This window comes from Pomacea canaliculata, linkage group LG7 (assembly GCF_003073045.1).
Source record: "Pomacea canaliculata isolate SZHN2017 linkage group LG7, ASM307304v1, whole genome shotgun sequence".
In the NCBI taxonomy this organism is placed as follows: Eukaryota; Metazoa; Mollusca; class Gastropoda; order Architaenioglossa; family Ampullariidae; genus Pomacea; species Pomacea canaliculata.
The window spans coordinates 18,736,874-18,756,033 of NC_037596.1; the positions used below are offsets into that span (position 1 = coordinate 18,736,874).

At 42.3% G+C, this 19,160-nt stretch overlaps 3 protein-coding genes across 3 annotated transcripts in view; all 3 read right to left on the minus strand.

Annotated features, from left to right (window-relative positions):
• The window catches only part of LOC112568945, a 197,683-nt gene that overhangs the window by 136,037 nt on the left and 42,486 nt on the right, over positions 1 to 19,160 (minus strand). The window lies entirely within an intron of this gene.
• LOC112568946 overlaps positions 1 to 19,160 on the minus strand; it is an 88,148-nt gene that overhangs the window by 40,428 nt on the left and 28,560 nt on the right. The gene's annotated exons all lie outside the window — the stretch shown is intronic.
• On the minus strand, positions 13,028 to 18,908 carry LOC112568951. The gene is made up of 2 exons (XM_025246539.1): positions 17,313 to 18,908; positions 13,028 to 13,430 (listed from the first exon to the last, which is right to left on the minus strand). The coding sequence occupies exons 1-2, from the start codon at positions 17,401 to 17,403 to the stop codon at positions 13,099 to 13,101; spliced, it is 423 nt and encodes a 140-aa protein (XP_025102324.1). The 5' UTR covers positions 17,404 to 18,908; the 3' UTR covers positions 13,028 to 13,098.

Sequence of the window (19,160 nt, forward strand, 5' to 3'; positions counted from 1 at the left end):
ACACAACATGCTGCGCATGTGTGAACAGACTGGTCGATATTGTGGTCACCTTGTAGACAAGCTTTTCTTTCTCTACAAAACTCTACACTGACCTCCTAGTGAGTTGGACGGTCATCTGTCAACTGTAACTTTTACATTACTATCTATATTTTAAGTCTCAATTGATAGACAGGCAGAAAGAGAGACAGAAAGTATATAAGTTATTATATAATCAAAAAAGTTGTAAGCATTCATCCATAACAGATCACGAGGCATTCAAGTGAACCGAGGACTAACACTCGACAGGTCACGGCACCCAGGGCTCGGTTAGTAGACCGGCGAACAGGGTCTTCCACGAAAACAAGTGGAAGTCACATCTGACGGTTGAGCTGACCCAACAGAGCCAATACTTTTCCTGAACAGAGTTAATATTTTACCTAAACAGAACTGATATTTTGATTGAATAGAGCTAACCATTTGTTTCAACATTTCGCAGCTGTCACACTAATTTGTTGTCAGACTGAAGTATGTTGTCACATTAAAGTTGTGATTCAATTGTTTGAAGGGTCACATTTCATGTTTGTTGGCAGAGCATGGTTTGCTGTGGGGTTTGCTCTTAAATTGACTTTGATTGTCAGATATAATTAGGTGTCTGACTGAGGTAAAAATAATCTTTTCTATCTGAGTAGCCCGAGGATGCTGTTTGCTAAGATGAGGGAAAGCGGTGAAAATTGTTTTTTGAAGGGGAAGACTACCGCATCAGCATCCCCTGCACCTCAATAAAGTAATTATTGCACCTGGCTTCACCAAAACGTCCCCAGCGAACATGTTTGAAGACAGATTGGGTAGTATTTCCATGCATGTCTGCAGTGTTCCTCACACCGCCTGTAAGACTGAATACAAAGAGAAAAATACAAACTTCACACCACAAACCGACTTTACGGCTACCTGCTCTCGGCGAAGATCAAAAGATACGACTTACCTACCGCCCGCACTACCATCGACCACCAGGTGATTTTGGAGCGACCCCCGGATGCAAGTAAGGTGACCTCACACCCGTACTCTCGCGACTCCCCCTCCCCGAGGTCAAGCACAAGGGTGGCAACCGCAACATGGCGGGAGTCTTTGGGTCAATGTCGCACGAGGTGAAACTCTCGGAAGTGAAACAATCTCCAGCCATCGGGCTCACCGACCCCACCATCTTGTTGTCCTTCAGCGTGTACAACACAAGGGAGACAAGCTTGGCGTCCGAGGAATTGTCTGCCCGCTACAGCGCACTTCCAGAATGGAGGAGTCGCCTTGAAACGTCTGCGTGCTCATCCCTATGAAAGAGTAAAATAACTTCCTGTGAGAATTTTGCTTTCTTTGTAAATAATTGTCAGTCAACAGCAGACATGAACTGATATCAAGCGAGATGAAGAACATTTCCACACTGCGGTCATCGCGAATGAATTTAGTGACAAAGAACAGGAGGAATATTCTAGATGAGACATTTTTGTAAGCATTGATTATCGACCAAAAGTTTCTAGCTTTCAATGGCTAAATTTAAATTTGATTATTCTCTATTATCATCTTTTACACAAATTCTGCATTAATAAACATGCATATACACGGGTATGTACTTTTAAAGGAAGTGCGTGAACTGATGTACAATAAACCTGTGGTTACATATAAAAAATACAAATCTTTCCATTATAAACATTTTAATCCTCGTAAACGCTTGTCTAAAAGGAGAAAGTTATAATACTTTTGCCACTAGCATCTCCTAGACAATAATGCCAGTAAAAGACAAAGGTACAAGTGCACCCTACACAAGGTTTACAGTCCTTGAGCCAAAGTCCTTACAATGACCAAAAGCTTCTCTAAGCTCTATAATTCATGATTGTTATGACCCAGACAGAGATCGTGCTTTGTCCTCGAGCGGATTACTAATAACTGCTGACCATAAATCTTTGATTACTGCTGTAAAGGACGAGATGTGTATATCTCTCCTTGGATTTGCCCGCCGCTGTTTTCTTATTTGTTTTCTTCCCTTTTCTCTGTTCTCTGACAACACCTACTTGTTTCTACAGAAAAAAAAACACCTGCACAGGTCTCCGTGGACTGCTTGTTAAAAATGTATTAACATAGTCGGCTACAGACAGTGAGACGGGCTTACTGAGGACTTTAACGACAGTCTTACTGCTAACTGCTCGGTGAGGATGGCAAGGACACTGAGTGCTTTCCTCTGAGAAACTACAGGCACCATCAACACTAGTGCTTTCCACCCTCAACACTAGAGCTTTCCACGATGCATTTAAGATTTACAGATATTCTGAGATAACTATCAACCACTTGCGACTGGACTTGGACACACAGTTCCATACAATTCCTACCAGTGACTTTCTAGCTAAGAAACCACATTGAGTGCGACTTCCAGTCGTGTGTAGGGTGTACTAGGATGGACTTCAGTACATAAACACTGCCATCTACCCTAACATGAATGCTGGGCTACATTCTGAGCCATTTCTTGGTGGATTGGAGGAATAGATGAAGAGAGGAGGGAGCTGGTGAGTGTCAATAAAAACCTTGAATTATTTTAGTTTGTTATAATCGAGACATCTTTCGAGCTTCGCGAAGCTAGCTTTCCGCTTCTGTAAACTGCAATATTTCTGAGTTGTATTTACAGGACACGACAGTTTTAAAATGACATTCTGCAGGCTATCATTGTTGGCCGTTTATGGCTGGCGATCACTGTCTTTAGCTATCGCAGCTTTTGTGCTATTATTTAAATTCTTCTGAAATGGCTCTTCTGGAATTGCTCGTCTGGCATCTAGTCGAGAGAGAGAAAGCTGAAGGGTGTATAGCTGATGGTGTGGAAGTGACTGTTCTGGTATGGACTGACATCTGTGAGAAAGACATTTCCTGCTGTCTAAGTCTGGCGAAAATTGAAGGGAGATGAAGACGCAACTCACCACTGTCAGCCTCTAGTCCTGCTGTGCCACTCACGATGCACAAAGTCCACCACATCACCGCCTTGTGTCTCCACCGCCGCTGGACCATCGTCTCCCCAGTTCGTCTGCTCATGACGGCTCAGTGCCTGCAACTGATTTTCTCCCCCTGAAACGCAAGCCAGACTTGGAGTGGCCTCCCTTGGGAGAGGGCAGTACAACGCATTTGCTGCCCCTGATTTGTGCGTGTCGCCAAAGCGAGGTGGAAAATGGGTTGAACACCCTCCACCCTCGTCTACCCCCGGCTTCTGTGGAATATACGAGCCAATCTGAATCTGCTTCGACACTTAATCAAGAACCGCTTGAATTCTCTCCCAGGCCTTGGAGCAGCCACACAAACCGAGTGCGTGAGGACAAAAGAAAAAAAAAAGTGGGGGAGAAACGAGTGTATTATGGGAAGGTATTCTGTCATCATACAACAACACCGCGCCATCGATCCAAGAAGCTGCCATGGCTCATGGGAAATATGTTTTCGTTGTCAATCTTTCGGGGTGGATAAAGTCTAGTTTGTATTTGATCTCTCTTTTCTCTGGCAGCTATGTAGCAGCGGGCAGGAGGCAAGCAAGCAGCACAGTGAATAATTAATGATTGTTTCGATCCAGGTGTTCTTTCACCTGCCAAGGTAAATAACCTTCATGCTTTTGTTCCTAGAGTGATAAAAGATGATTGAGCCAAGATGCCACACTGAGAGGAGAGACAGGAAGAAGAGGAAAGAACGGTTTATGAAGGGGGTAAGTGTGGAGGGGAGGGGACAGAGCACACAGAGGAAGACTGGAAGGCTGGGGGTGGTATGAGGGGGGGATTAGGAGGGGAGGTAGTACAGAGGAAGAAGTGGTTAATTAATAAATTTGACAAACAGCTGAAGAGCGGGTCAGTGCACACCGAGCATCAAGCTACTGATAAACTTGTCACAGTGAACCTTCAGAGATTTTGACCAAAACAAAAGGTCTAAGTGTTTAAGAACCCTCCAGAATTAAAAATTGCCTGTCTTCAAGAGCCCACCAGCTGTCAATGGTATTTCTGACACCAATCAAGACAGTTTACTTATGCAGAAGAAGTATTTCTTACACCTTTACGACAGCTGACTCATGCCAAAACAAGAAAGCTTATTTAAAACTTGTGTAAAAGCTTCCTCTTTCGAAAAACAAATTACACGTAGTTCGTCAGGAGCAAGAGAAAAGATTAATGCACAATTCATTGATACCTCCCACAGTAACACGCACAGGACAACACATAAGGCTTGAAACGACTGAAAATATTCTATAATTAACTTTCAATAATTAAGGCCAGACACCGGTCGAAAAAAAAAGTTTTTTGTTTCACGGGATAGCGCGGATTTTTTTTTACCAGCTGTTTAGCCTTTGAATGAAGTTTAAAAAAATTGTTTTACTGCACTCGTCGCGCGATCGGTTGCCATGGAAACAATCCAAAATGGCGCCCAAACAAACATTTTAAAAAGCTTATAACTTTGCCAATTTTGTGAGTAGACTCAAAATTCTGTTTGAAATAGTTACCTAAAAGTAAGATCTACAAACGTAGGAGGGGGATTTTGCAAAATCGGCTTAGTTTTTTTTTTATGAATTTTTTTGTAAAACACTGTGTTAAATTTTAAGAAATTTTGATTTAAAACGGTATAACTACCAAAATACTAAATATTTTGTAAAAAGCTCTCCTACAAATGTTTAAATTTGTATGAAGAAAAGCTCAACCAAATTGCAGATCTATATCTCTTGTCAAAAAGAAGGAGTAAGCTTTTGAAGTAAACAGTCTCTAACCAAAACAAGAAGCTGAGAAAACGAGGAAAGAAAAACTGAAAGCTTAGTAACTTCTAAACTACTCAATATTTTTTTTAAAAGCTCTCATAGAATTGTTTAAATATGAATAAAGAAAACTTCAACCTAATTTTAGGCCTGTATCACATGCCAATATAAAGTTATAAGCTTTTGAACTAAACAAGCTTACTAAAACAAGAAACTGAAAAAGCGAAGGAAAACAAAGTGAAAGCTTAGTAACTACTAAACCACTAAATATTTTTTAAAAAGCTCTCACTGAAATGTTTACATATGTATGTAGAAAACTTCATTCAAATTTTAGGCCTGTATCACATGTCAATATAAAGTTATAGGGATTTTAAGTAAACTAACTGTAACAAAAACAATGAATGGAAAAAGCGCGAGCAGAAATATCAAGCTTAGTAACTTTGTTTTCTCTAAGCCTTTCATGTAATTTACCTGCTGAATGAAAAATATAACCATCTTTCAATGTGTTACTACATATAACTTTAACATTACTAATAAAATTAATTATTTTATTCACATTTAGAAAAGTCAACATGGTTGTGTTGTGTACCCAACTGCTGACCAGGCTTCAGAGAAGTACACAGTAATAAAAACAATGGTGTTTGCAAACATTGATCAACACAGTTATAGGTTTAGTTAGTTATATAAAAGTTCAGTGTCCACTAGCTTCATGGTTTTTGCCATCTTTGGTCTTTTGCTCTCTAACATTTAGTGATGATGTCGCATATTGCTTCCAATTTTTGCGAGCATCTACTGAAGTAGCAGCATTAGTAGGAAACACTCTTATCTTTCTTAGCCTTCAGTTGCAGGGTGATGGGATGAACATCAATTAAAGAAATTATTTCAAAAGCTTATAGGGGAGTATAACCAATTCTTGCAGCCCTATGCTCCACTGGGGGCGAATAGGAATAAGAATAACCTATTCATGAAATCTAGAGATACATCACTGGTGCACCAGAATTTAAGCAGCTGCTCATGTTCTGTTCCTCTGTATGCTAGGATTATTTTATGAATTACATCTGTAGTCACATGGATTAAAGATGGTTGATTTTTGTAGCTAGGGGGTATCTTATTTTCTGTCAAAGATTTCTGGGAAAAGCACCAGCTGTCTGCATGGCCTTTTAGGGGGCTGACAATGATGTGTTCTCTAGACACTGAATGGCTTCAAACTTGACTAGATAGCAGTTTTCATTGTTTGTTAGGAATGCTATACATAATTGTCTTCACATTCTGTTACATTTGGTTGGAGTAAGACCATCCAACCCCCACCCAACCTTTGTTTTCTGTGCAAATGATGTAAGCTCTGTTTCCTACATTCCTGACAAAGTACATAATAACTAGTATTGCAAGTTGACTCAAATGTGTAAATGTTCGCATCTAGTCCTGATTACTACCGAGGTTTGCAGCAGAAATGAAAACTTCGCTTTATTTTCAGCTCGCTTACCACATGACTGATGGTGTTTTCGACAGCCGAATTCGGTTCACTAAGTTACTTTTTTTAGCTGCTACGACGGTCTAAGAATGTCCACGTGGTTTTTATTTTTTTGCACGTGGTATTGTGAGAAGAAATGAGCGTCTGACAGGCACAATGAACATGTAATATTAACGTTAATGTCTTAGAAAAGAAAATATCCCAGAACAAGCTTTGAATTGCGTCGCCATTTGTTTACACATCCGGAGGCCATGACAGTTGCCTTGTGGGATACCCGAGCACAGCCGAAGCGTGTTCGTGTGCCCTATGACCCCGTCTAGGTCGGCATTAGTGAATTCTGATTGGCTATATGCAAAGTATGTTACGCATGCGTCCATATAAGGAAGTTTCCGACCCTTTGTGTCGTCTAGAAAAGAGCTTGTATCATAGCTTGGGGCCTTCTAAGGGTTTTGACTCAGCCTTTGTTTGAAAATTCATGTCATGACCTTTCGACCGATATACGATGTGACACAGTTGCCCACGTGGCGAGGTGTGTTGCTATGTCTCAAACATTCTCTATTCTCGCTAATTCTGCGCTCGGGAAAAGTAAATAGGATAGAAGTAGATGTTTTCATTGACAAAATAGACATATTTCTAGATTATTCTATGAAAAACCACTTGGCGAGTGAATAGAAACAAAATATGAACTTTGACAGTATGAAGTAATCTGAAAATGGCCAAAATGTAAAATTTTTGACAATTTTTCGACCGGTGTCTGGCCTTAACTTTCTATAATTAACTTGCTCTTTATTTGACCCCTTTAGTGACAGAAGGAGAAGCAGATGTGGTTCCATACCAAAAGACAGGAAAGTGGAAAAGCCGGGTATTTCAGTCAGAAGGACGTGGTCTGACTTTCTTGACCAAATGCAATGAGAGAGCAAACCGTTAGCATGTTGATGTCTAACCTCCGTCTACCCTTATATCTATATATCAGAATACCCATATATCAACAAAGTCAGTAATCACCCAGTGATTGATCTGCAGATAATTAATATGTTATGATACTATGTTAATGAAGTAGGCAAATGTCTTGAAATAGAACGTAATTCAGAGAAAGGCCGAAAAAGAAGAAACCCACCCATCCACTCAGCTCCATGCTACCTTAAGACTCGATGTGTAAGTGGAGATGTGGTATTGTTACCATCTACCTCCTACCCACATGTTGAGCATCAAGCCTTGTTGCATGTGCTCAATATCTTAAACATTTCACTTGTTTCTATTGTTTCAACATTTGCCCTCAGCTCTTGCTGTGAGGTATTTCTCAGGTAATAAAGGTAGTCAACCTTCTGAATGCTGGTATACCCCTGAGGTATGCCACTGAGTGTAGGTGTGTATACCACTAAGAGGCTAGTTTGTACCTGCACACCTGCAACTCTCTGTACCAGCAGCTGTGGTGTCGCCACCCTCGCAGTACTCATGTCAATCATTTCCTCTCTCCATCACCAGCCCCGGACTATCGATTAGTTGCTGATTATTTACAGCCAAATGACACGTAATCATGGCGCGGCGTGAACAAGGAGAGGTCGACAAACACCAAATCGCTAACCTTGGTCTTTAAACATTCAACACGGAATAAGAATCACGTGACAGGCCGGCCTTGCAAGACACACAAAGCACACCTATCGGTCTGCACAGGAAAGTGCCATTAAAACTTTCTGCTGGAGAGATTTTATGCCGAGGAAATAAACGCAGTCAACTTTGAAATAAATTTCCGAACAGGATTAAATGAGATGGCACGATCGGACTCAAAATTGTCTGCAGAATCGAAAAGTCAATTTAATTTTTAAGTACTGACAATGCCCTGCAGATATCTCTACATCTCTCTTTCTACTGTGTGTGTGAGAGAGAGAACGTGAGAAAAAAAATGAGTTTAGTGATGTTTGTGTGAAAGCCTGTATGATTAAATCAAAGCAAATTACTTTTACTGAGAATTTTTTAGATAGGGTCACCATTCACTCATTTCCTTAATCAGTTCTGGCTGACGAATGCTGATGAAACATTTTGTTTCATCTTGAGTGAGGAAATAGAAATAAACGTGTGCACGTGCATGGATGCCTATGTGACGTAGGCAAGATGGGGGCGGGGAGAGTGGGGTCTACAGAGATATCATCTAAGATGTCCTAAGAGGAAACATCATTGCCGAGCTCCACGCTCGTCCTATTTAATCGATTTCCATGTTCTCTCTTATATTTTACGTTTCTCTCCACTGGGTAAGCGAGTGCACGAGGGCATCAGTGTGCGAGTCAAGCAGTGCAAAGCATTGTGTGCACGTGCGGCCTACACGTCAGACAGCGTGTGTGCGTGAATAGATGTTTGCGTGGTTGTGCTCGCGTGTGTGTGATGAGGATGGAGGGTCGCACTCCTTGACTCCATATGATGACATTCCTCAACTGACATACCATACAATTAATATTGAATGCACTTCTCCTGGCTGACCTCACCCAGGGAAAGACGATGTAAGTGTGGTAAGACTGCCTGCCAGGGGGCTGCACCCAGCTTTGTACGCAACGTGACAGGCAACTAAGGGAGGTGACTCTATGAAGCATCTTCTCATTAACGCAAAAAGCCTTCCTTCAAAACACAATCAGACCTCATAATCAACAAAAACGAGTGATTAGTGTTAATCTTGACGATAACAGTTCCATGTTGTCCTGACTTTGCACAGAAAAAACAGGGAGGACAATCGCAGGACAACCTTTCTGTCTGTCTGTATGTCTGTATTTGTGTTTGCTTGCTTGTAATTCTATCGCGCGCGCAACACACACACACAGACACGCCGATACAGACACACGCACACACAGACACGTAGACACGCGTGCACCCACATTGACACGGAGGGTCATTTAAAGAGAACTTGAAGCCTGACGGATTAAGCCCCCGAACAAATTATCGATTGGGTTGTCTCCCGCCTGGGGCGAGTTTTGGCACGATGGAGCCTGGGCCGTGTACACGTGTTGAGAAGCCACAGGCGGGTGGGTGAGGCCGGGCTAGAGGTCAGCGAGATGCAGCGCTAAAACATTCATGTCATGCAGTGCTCCGGGTGACACCTCGCGCCATTTCTGTCAACGGCTGGAAATTCAAGACGAAGGCAGCGGCTTATTGTATACACACACACGCGTAGAACCTGTCGGCATCCATGTCACACAATCACACACGATGTCACACACACACAGACTTCACACACATACAGCGAAAAAAAAATCGGGTAGACCTTCCCTCTCTACTCACACATGCCTCAAGACCTCAAACTCTACTCACGCAGCGCCCTCACGTCTAGCTGCCACGTTAACGTCTGCGACCTGGCGCCCACCAGCACGGTGACGTCACACCCGAACTCTCGGACCTGGCCGGGTCGGAGGTCAAGGAGGAGGGCCCTGACGGCCGTGTTACGGGTGTTTTGGGCGTCAATCTCGCAGGACGAGAACATGTCGGAAGTGGTGCACTTGGAGTTGAGGAGGAGGGTGACGGAGGCCAGACTCTTGTTCTTGTTGCGAGTCTCGTACAGCGAGATGGACACGAGGTTCAGGTCGCCTGGCAAGACCTTCCCCGTGCACTGAAGCTCCAGCACGGAGGGGGACCCTCCAAAGGGACGGTAAGTCAATCCTGTAATAGCACCAATGGCAGGTACAACAATGTCCACAATGTCAACAACGTTTACAGAGTCAGTCCTTGTCAATAATTTAAATAAATTAATATATTGACTCACTTACTTTACCCATTAAATTTCTCATAATAACAAGGATAAATATATATATATATGTAAAAAACAAGCATCCGTATATGCAAACAATCGAAGTCTTCTATCCCAGACTGTTATATGGAATCTCAATATTGCGAGGTATTAATGAGTGCCGCATTAAGATACGAATCACAATGAAACAGATTTTCTCTCATGAGGGGCAGCGTATGTCTCATAACCCACCGTGTGTCGGTCTGTCTGTAGAAGTAACATGTAGACACCACTATAACCTACAATGCATGTCAGAAAGAATAAACTGCAAGAACAGCGGACAACGATGTTGGGAGGAGGAGGAGGGGACTGACATAATGTACAGCTACTTCTGTGCGCATGCTCCGTGATTTCTCTCATTTTCGCACGTGCACGATCTCATCTGCATATTTGCTTGCCGATCGTTGGGAGGGTTATTTGCAGACACTCGCCCTTTTGAGAGGCCGTCAACAAGGCGAGTGTAATGAGGCCAGTCTTGTTGCGCCTGCGTCAATATCTGCCACGCTCCGTGACGTCAGGGTAGGTTTAGCAGACGACACATTTCGTGCCGCCGCATTGAAAAGACTGTCTTAGCCCCTCGCGCATCCTCCCATTATGTACAGTCGGACAAAACAAAGTATATACTTGATGGATGAGCTCGAGAGACCAGAAACTGCAAAGATTTTACCTCCATCATTATAATTTTTTTAAATCTTTAAAAGCCATTTTGATCACAAAAATTAAAAACTGCAATAACTACACTTTCTGTACTCGAACCCTACACGATGCACGCCACAGCTAAGAAATAATTTAAAAATCTGGTCTCGATTTGATTGAAGATAGTCTCGACATATCACATACAATAAATTAAAGTGAGAAAATTGCGTTCTTGGACTCACCACTGATTCTAGTCTCCGCAGAACCCAGCGTCCACAGAAGAAGCAGACACACCATCAACACCCGCGCCATCTGGCAGCTGACGATGCTGCTGTTGCCTGCTAGTGTCGACACTGCCATGGCTGGAGTCACTGTTGAGACTGGTGCTGGGCCCATCCCGCGCTTAGAGCCAGGCCAGGCAGTCCGTATTATTCCCTCATTAGACACCCAACAGCATCGAGCTTTCCTGGACTGCCAGAAGGCCGTCGCTAGGAGTTACTTCCCCTTAAGCAAACAGGTAGATAACGCGGTTGCGCCCCTTGCCTCATCTTTTTCTCTGCAGCCGACTACGATCATCGCTGGGCGGGTCTGAGAAGGGAGATGGAGGCGGAGGAAGGGGAGGAGGTGCGGACGATCCCTACACTGCCTGGTGGGAGGGTTTAGAAAACAGGAAAGCAGATGGACAGGAGGAAGGTTGGCCGGATTATTTCTATTGATTTGCGAATTATCCCGCAGTCCCTCTCGGACTCTCGCGCCATCAGTCAAACGGCACTAATAAATCCACATTTTCCACCCGCAGTTTGTGCGGCCAAAAAAAAAAGTGGTTGTGGTGTGTAGTGTACAGCAGAAACCCGAGCTGCTGTCTACTTGCCGTGCTGCAGCCGTGACGTCGCCCAATCGTTAGCAACGGCAAGACGCGCGTAACCTGATACACGTACAGACACAGTTCTTGTCTTTCTATCTCTCACAAATACAGACACAGACACAAACACGCACACGCAGACATAAACCACCACCCACCATACACACACACACACAACCACACACACAAACACACGTGTACACAGATACAATCACACATAAAAATACCTCCCCCTCCCACAAAATATTTACCCCTCCATCTCCATCACACAGACACACACGAATATAAATTGAGATGACGAAATCAGAGAAATACACAGCCAACCAGCGACACCGACTTATCTAAAGCCAATGGATATCAATAGCTGATGACTAAAGTCCACCCGAGGTAGGAATCCCAATATCAGCTAACAGATGTATTGTAGGAGTCAGTTCCGGCAGATGACAGGTACCCGGGTTACAGCACGCAAGCGGAACTGTCGTCCCTGTGTTCATGGACTGTAGCAGCAATCACACAATACATTACATGATCCACATGTTAGTGTACAGGATATGTAATAGGAACCATCTACAACCATCACCGTACCTCAGGCATCAGTGACTGTATACAATGTGTATCAGTCGACCTACGAGGTGGTAGACTAGGTTACAGCCACCCGACTGAGTACAGACAGGACCTACTATACAGGCGGTACCTATTGTATACAACAAACTACTGAATGCACTATTCTACAACGGGTGCCTCCGGGGTATTTACCAGGAGCAGACAAGAATGTGGATTAAAAACACAGCTCTAACCACTTTGGATAAAACGAGTTTATCTCCGTGAAAGTTGACAGCATACTGAACTGTAGAAGTACTACACAGTATTTATGTATATGTCTACCTGAGTAGTATTTCTGTACAAGGGTAACAGCCATGTATATATTTGAGTTCTGGCTGTACAAACACTACAGTTTTGTATATTTAGGTAGCATCCCTGTACAAGTACATTCAAGTGTATATTTAAGCAGCATCCCTGTACAACAATAAATTCACTGCAATAATTAATTAGCTTTCAAAGCAAATACTACAGCCTTGTGCATGTTTGAGTCACCCCGAGTGCATTAATGCACGATTCTTCTTATTCTATTCGGTAGGTCTGTTTGTTTGTGTGTGTGTGCGCGCGCCGTCCATGGCATGCATGCCGTACAGGTGCGGGTACCTGTGTGGGACACACACGCACCTTTAGAAGTTTTAATAATTGTACAACAGGCGAGACAAGAATTCGTAACCTAGAGCTCCAATAGAAGTAAAACTAGTTGTCTTAACATCGTCTGCAACCAGAGCAAATAGTTTGAGACATGACCGCCACCTGGTTTAGCACGAGTTTGCGTGTTTACCTGTGTACGTGTGATGTACGTGGATGCGTATTTGTGGAGAGGGGAGGGATTGCGAGTGTTTGAGAAAGAGGAAGAGACATAAGGAGATGAAAAGCTGCCTGTCAACACTTCACCGTTCTCCTCATTTTCACACACAAAAAAAAAAAAAACTGAAGGAAAAGTAGTGTTCTTACAAATCATCAAAACAGCTTTCTTTCCTCTGTAACACATGACTTGTCTCCTCTACTCACTCATCACTTACTCATCGCTTTCACCAGCAGCGACCAGTTGGAGATCTGCGACCGCCTCTGGGCCTGAGGCTGTTGACCTCGCAGCCATATTGTCTCTCCTCGCCCTCGCGCAGGTCAAACACCAGCGACTTCACTGCCGTCCTGCGGTCGTCGTTGCTGTGGATCTCACAAGACGAGAAAGTGTCGGAGGTGGAGCACTCTTTGTTCACTAAGTTGACGGAGGCCACGATGCTGCTCTTGGAGCTCCCGTACAGAGCGAGAGAAACCAGCTTGGAGTTGGCCTCCAGACCGGATCCTGAACACTGCACCTCCAGTATGGTAGGCTGGCCGTAAAAAGGGGATACACTCATTCCTATGAAGAAAGGAAGGATAAATAATTAGGAATAAGCACGATTGTAAATATTTGTTTTAAAAAAGGGGTATGAAAATCAAATGAATATCAAAATAAAGTTCCCATGAGGAAGATCACCATGCCTTGTGTTCAACACCATGGGTGACATCTTGATGACACAAATACATCAAACAGACTGTACTTCTTTCACAACATATGGCATGCTTACGTACATACATATATGTGCTATTGTGTGTATTTTTTATATGTTTTGGGTAAATAAAGAAAAACAGAGTAAATAAAGAAAAAGATTATTGCTTACAATCACACACACGCACTGACTGTTGCTTTAATTGTCCTAAATATCCTAAGAAGCTAAAGGTTTACTGGCCATAATTTAGTTCATTTTAAAAACTGGTAAACGTTCACCAATGAAATTTTTGTGTATTTGGAGGTCCTTCAAGTTACCCTTCTCTGAATGAAAGATCTGAGAGAAAAGATGGGTTACTATTTAACCTGGATACACGAAAGACAACTAGCCAAGAAGATAAAAATCTAAATGCAAAAAAGATAATATATAGTTACACTAAGAATCCTTAAACAACAAAAAGAAAATCAAACAAAAGGGAAATAATTGAAAAAATTGAAAAACAAAGAAAGAAAGAGAAAGAAAGACCAACCAGCCATCAGAAAGACAGATTATGAAAGACGGAAGGAAAGAAGTGAAAAGGGTGTAAAAGGCAAGTGAAGAACCAGAACAATGAGACTAAATCTTTAAGATGCTAATCGATAACTGTCCTCGCCAAGACCGTTAAAGCCACCGTCGCTGACATCTCTATTCTCTTCACCAAATGAACCAGCAGGCCAGTCAGTGCACCCAGGGTGCAAATCTCCTCAGCACCATGATGTTTGTGATCCTCAGGGTCAACCTATCCTCCTTCTGTAGGGTACAGTTCTTTCTTTATTCCTTCTGTAGGGTAAATTTATCTCTTTATTCCTTCTATAGGTTACAGTTATTTCTTTAGTCCTTCTGCAGGTACATTTATCTCTTTATTCCTTCTGTAGGTTACAGTTATTTCCTTATTCCTTCTGCAGGGTACATTTCTTTTTTTATTCCTTCTTTCTTTCATTACTAATGGTCATGTTGGTGCGTACCGGACAGAGGGCGGTAAAATAATAAGGACAACAAGTGAAGGAGAGAAAGATTAGGGGATGAAGTTTTATTCGGAAGTCAGTCTGTCTATATGTCAGCCTATCAGTTCACCTCCCTGAGTATCCAACTAATTGGCTGCGCAACTGTCGGGCTACTTTCCCATCCATCTTCATTTCTGTCACAATCTGTTTTCCTTTCTGTCTGGCGTTGCCGTTATTTTTTTTTTCTTTCCCTCTCTCTCTCATGTGTGTGCATGTGTATATATGGACATGCTATGTGTACTTATGTAAGAGCTCGCCATCGGGAAAGAACTGTGTGTGTGCTCATACATACACATGACATCCATACCCTGTATCTGTATCTGAATCTTTATTCCTTTTTAACTCTTTGCTGCTCTGTCGATTCAATTTAGTGGTTATTAATTTTTTTATTTGCGAGTTATGGAAAAATGCCGATAAACACTTTAAAAACAAATTATAGAATAGAAATACTAAGTCAGGTTCCTGACAAATTGTGCTACACAAGCACAGGATGGAGACTGGTGTTGCTACATCTGCTACACTCCCTCCTGCACACAAGACCCTGTGGCCACCCTCCTGTCTACCCACGACACGCTCTCGTGCCGACACACCGATAGTGAACTCATATCCTGCAAGAGTTCCGCTCAAAAACGCCCCTAAATTGCATTTCGATTCGGAATATTAATGCCTTGTTGAAAGAAAAATGGGGGCGGATGAAATCCATGCAGGCAGAAAACTATTAATAATTCAGTTTCCATTACAACATCCTTCTTGTGCAGGCAAGATGGAACAGCACCTAGAACAGTGATCTATATTTCATGCCAGATGCGACCTTCAATAAAAGATGAAGAATACATTTCTGTGATTCCCAAGTTAAAATCCAATTTTTTTCCATAGAAAAATATTATCAATTCCTCGATGATATTGTCGACTTTTGAACGAAAATTTAGCAATGGCATCAAACGTTCTTAATCTTACATTTACTTGCAAAATACTTTAACTTCTTGCAACTGAAAACGAAATATTTTAACCGAAGAAATGCTAGAAATGAGTTGCTATGTTCGATTTTTGGCAAATATCCCTGTATTTTAATACATTTAAATGTCATTCGGTTTTTTAACCTTACATTGTATGAAAAAAAATTAATTCTTGTTTTAGATTCGCTCATCCCGAAAGCTTAGAAGAGAGGGAGAGCATACCCCGAGTACATTGAGATGCCTAATGGAATACACCTCAGACGATAGAAACATTTCTGAACTTCATTCCCATGGCTGTAAGAAAAGTTCCATAATTTTGCTAACATTTTCTCAGACTATTTCAGCCTTCTCTACAGTTTCGGTGGAATGGCAATTATCCTGATAGCAGTTACGACATTGAATATCGCAGAGTTTGGAAACACTGCCAGCCATTTGATAAAGCATTAAACGAAGCGACTTCCCCTCCTTCAGAAGGTGAATTCCGACAGGAAATGCAACTACCATACAAGTGGCCTCCACTAGAGGGCGGGCTGCAGTCAGACTCAGCTGCTGAATCCAGTTTGCTTTGAATTGTGGGAAATGAACTATTGATTGGCACAGTGGAGATGGTTAGGTAGGGCAGACCACCTCATCTTTAGCTGACACCTCTAATGGCACCTGACGAACACGCGGAAGTCAAAAACAAGTCGAGGAGCACTTATGGGAGGCACTGAGAGGAGGAGGTTAGTCTCTTCAACATCACAAGCCACAGCCAACTGACACACTTGTTAATTTTGTCTTGACAATGGTAATGATAGATAATTTACTGGGAAGAAATTAAAAAAATTACTACTATAAAATTAACAACATTGTTAACTATCTTACATAGGGGAATGTTTCAGCAGTCAAGCGCCATGACCTATTCAAGAAAATTATTTATTTATTTATTCAAGAAAATTATTTATTATTGTTTTAAATTTTGTAGCCTGTGCATACGAAGTTATGAATAGTCAAGAAATTAGTGGAAAAATGTCTTAAGAATGCGATGATGACATGTCCATCTTTTTAAGTGCTGGATAATCATTAATTTCACGACTAATTTAAATAACAAATAACGGGACAGTGACAAAACTAAGCTAACATTATCAGCAACAGCACCACTAACTGCACTACCATCAGGAACAACAGACATACCAGCTGACAGAAGGAAAACATTCAAGAATTTAGTCTCTTTTTTTTTTTGCAGGACACTGTGTGATATGTAAATTACTGTAAACCGGTAAGACTTTAATCAAATTTTCTAGGGTAGCAGGTCTATGTAGGCTTCTGCTGGGTTGCATAACCTCACCTGTACAAATGCTACACCATGGAGACAAATCCTGTTTACAACTCGTTAATTGATATCCGGGAGGCCATGTCACCGCCTATTTATACAGAGAATACAGGGTGGATGCTCTTCTTGTGACTGATTTAAGCAAACTCTGTGAAGAAATAGACATGTCACTATGTCTGAACACAACAGTGTTACATTTACTTTCGACCATAAAAAAAATAATAATTGTGAAGTTCGTTTTAGAGTGGATTTTTCAGACCTTTCACTACTGAGGTAAGCGAAGTTCATATAAAGAGATTTTTTTGGTGGGGGGAAGGAATGAAGGGTTCTAAATGTATAAAACAAGCTATGGAAGGAACGTGAACGGCATTGCAAGAGACAAATATAAGTGTAAAAACAAACAAACAAAAATCACATAAATACAAGAAACATATCACTTACCATTTTCCTCTGCAACGACGTCGAATCCGACAAAAAGGAAGACGAAAAGAAGCACAAACTCCCAAATCCTGGCCTGGCGTCTGTCCGCCATCACCGCACGCGAAGTGCACGCGCTGGACTGACACCCAAGACGAGCAGTGGATGAAGGAAGAGAGCGAGCGCGCACGATGCCCTGCTTACTTCCCTTGAACGTCAGGCCCAAGCAATTATCCCCCCTTAATAAGCCCGTAGCTTTCGACGGAGGATGGCGGGAAATTTATCGAACGGAAATCGATGCATATGTCTGGTGGTGCCTGGTGGAGCTTGGTAACTCTGTGAGTGTAAATACCCCCCTTCACAGGCTCACGTTTTGAGCGCAAACTAAATTAGGCAGATAAAGCAATCAAGTCGCACAGCCTATTGATTAGCCCTGCAAGCTCCGCCATGGTGCGGTGCAGTCACGAGTGGGGCCGACAGGCGCACGCCTGCATGGGTGGTGCTATCATCAAATGCCACTCACCGCACGTGTGCAGATGCAGTTTGGAAGAAACGAAGGCCGCTGACAAGTGAGGTCACGGGTAGATTTAAGAGCAGGCGCGTGAGCTGGGGTCACGGAGTTTGCTAACAATAGTCATCACAAAAACACATCCGGGCACTGGAAGCTGTCTGTACACCGGTGGTGAGGATGATGATAAGATTTCAGATATATGTGTGCTTGTGTCTGTGTTTATATATAAATGTGTGTGTGTGTGTGGTGACACATATTTGACTCTCTTGAGTTAGTGTCAGGACCAGACCCTTGTATGAACTTTAAAAGTCCATAGGTCGATCACCAAAATATTGTCAAACACCTTGAATTTATTCTGTTGAATCCACCATTAAATATCACATCTGTGCACATCTTTATAAGCTGCAAGTACACGGCAACAATTACACAAGCACAATGTTTTACACCCCTCCCTCATCCCCCTGCTGAAGAAAAGTACCCGAGGAATCAAAGGCTGTTTAGTGTGAGTTTGTAGGTCTCAAGTCCTCATTAAGTGTCCTCTGAACACCCCATTTGAGACTTGTGACCTAAGATTCATTAAAGACAATGACAATAAACCGACAGAAATATTTGGAAGTAAAAAAAAAAAAAAGTTTGGCCTCAATATCAACAACCATCACAGAGACTTCACCAACACGCTGCCCCACAAGACCTGTTTCAACTGAGAGCCGCTCTGTCATCTACTGCAATGTCGCCCGCGCTGATGATTCAATCAATGTGATAATTAGGAGAAAACTAAACGTGGTTTCATAGCAACGCTAACCGGCAAGTGACAGAGATGGACACGGTGCTAACATGACATTTGTGATGTTGCTGCAGTCGTAGTCTCAGCGCCGATACACCGACCTTCTCCCCACCAGCGACTGACACTGTGCTTGTCTCACTCCTCTACATCGACCGTTGATTAAATGCCAATTAACAGCAATAAACCGTGGTGTTAGAAAAGTTGTCATTATTTTCCAATACCAGGAGCGACTGTGATGTAGATGATGCTGGCTGACAGGGTGCATCTGTAGATCACCTTCTACCGATACACACTACACCAAGATATGTTAGATATACGCTTATATGTGTAGCGGTATATGAAAATATTGTATAAACTATGTTGACTATAAAATTATGTTTAAAATATGTAGTCGACACATTGTTTATCCAACAGTGTTTGATGGTATTACCTTAGGTGCTGCACAATTGTCTGCAGCAAGACTTTGACAGAAGCAGGATGTTGGTATTGGATTTGTACCTGACTGGATAGGGAAAGAATGATGTTGATAGATAGGAAGTCTAGAAAGTAAAAACAGAATGGTGTTTATAGATAAGAG

Bases quoted from the DNA above. Each gene is read 5' to 3' on its own strand.
- LOC112568951 (XM_025246539.1), bottom strand. From the start codon at position 17,403: ATGGCGGACAGACGCCAGGCCAGGATTTGGGAGTTTGTGCTTCTTTTC. The intron at 13,431-17,312 runs GTAAGTGATATG...CTTTCTTCATAG, and splicing joins CGTCGTTGCAGAGGAAAATG to GAATGAGTGTATCCCCTTTT.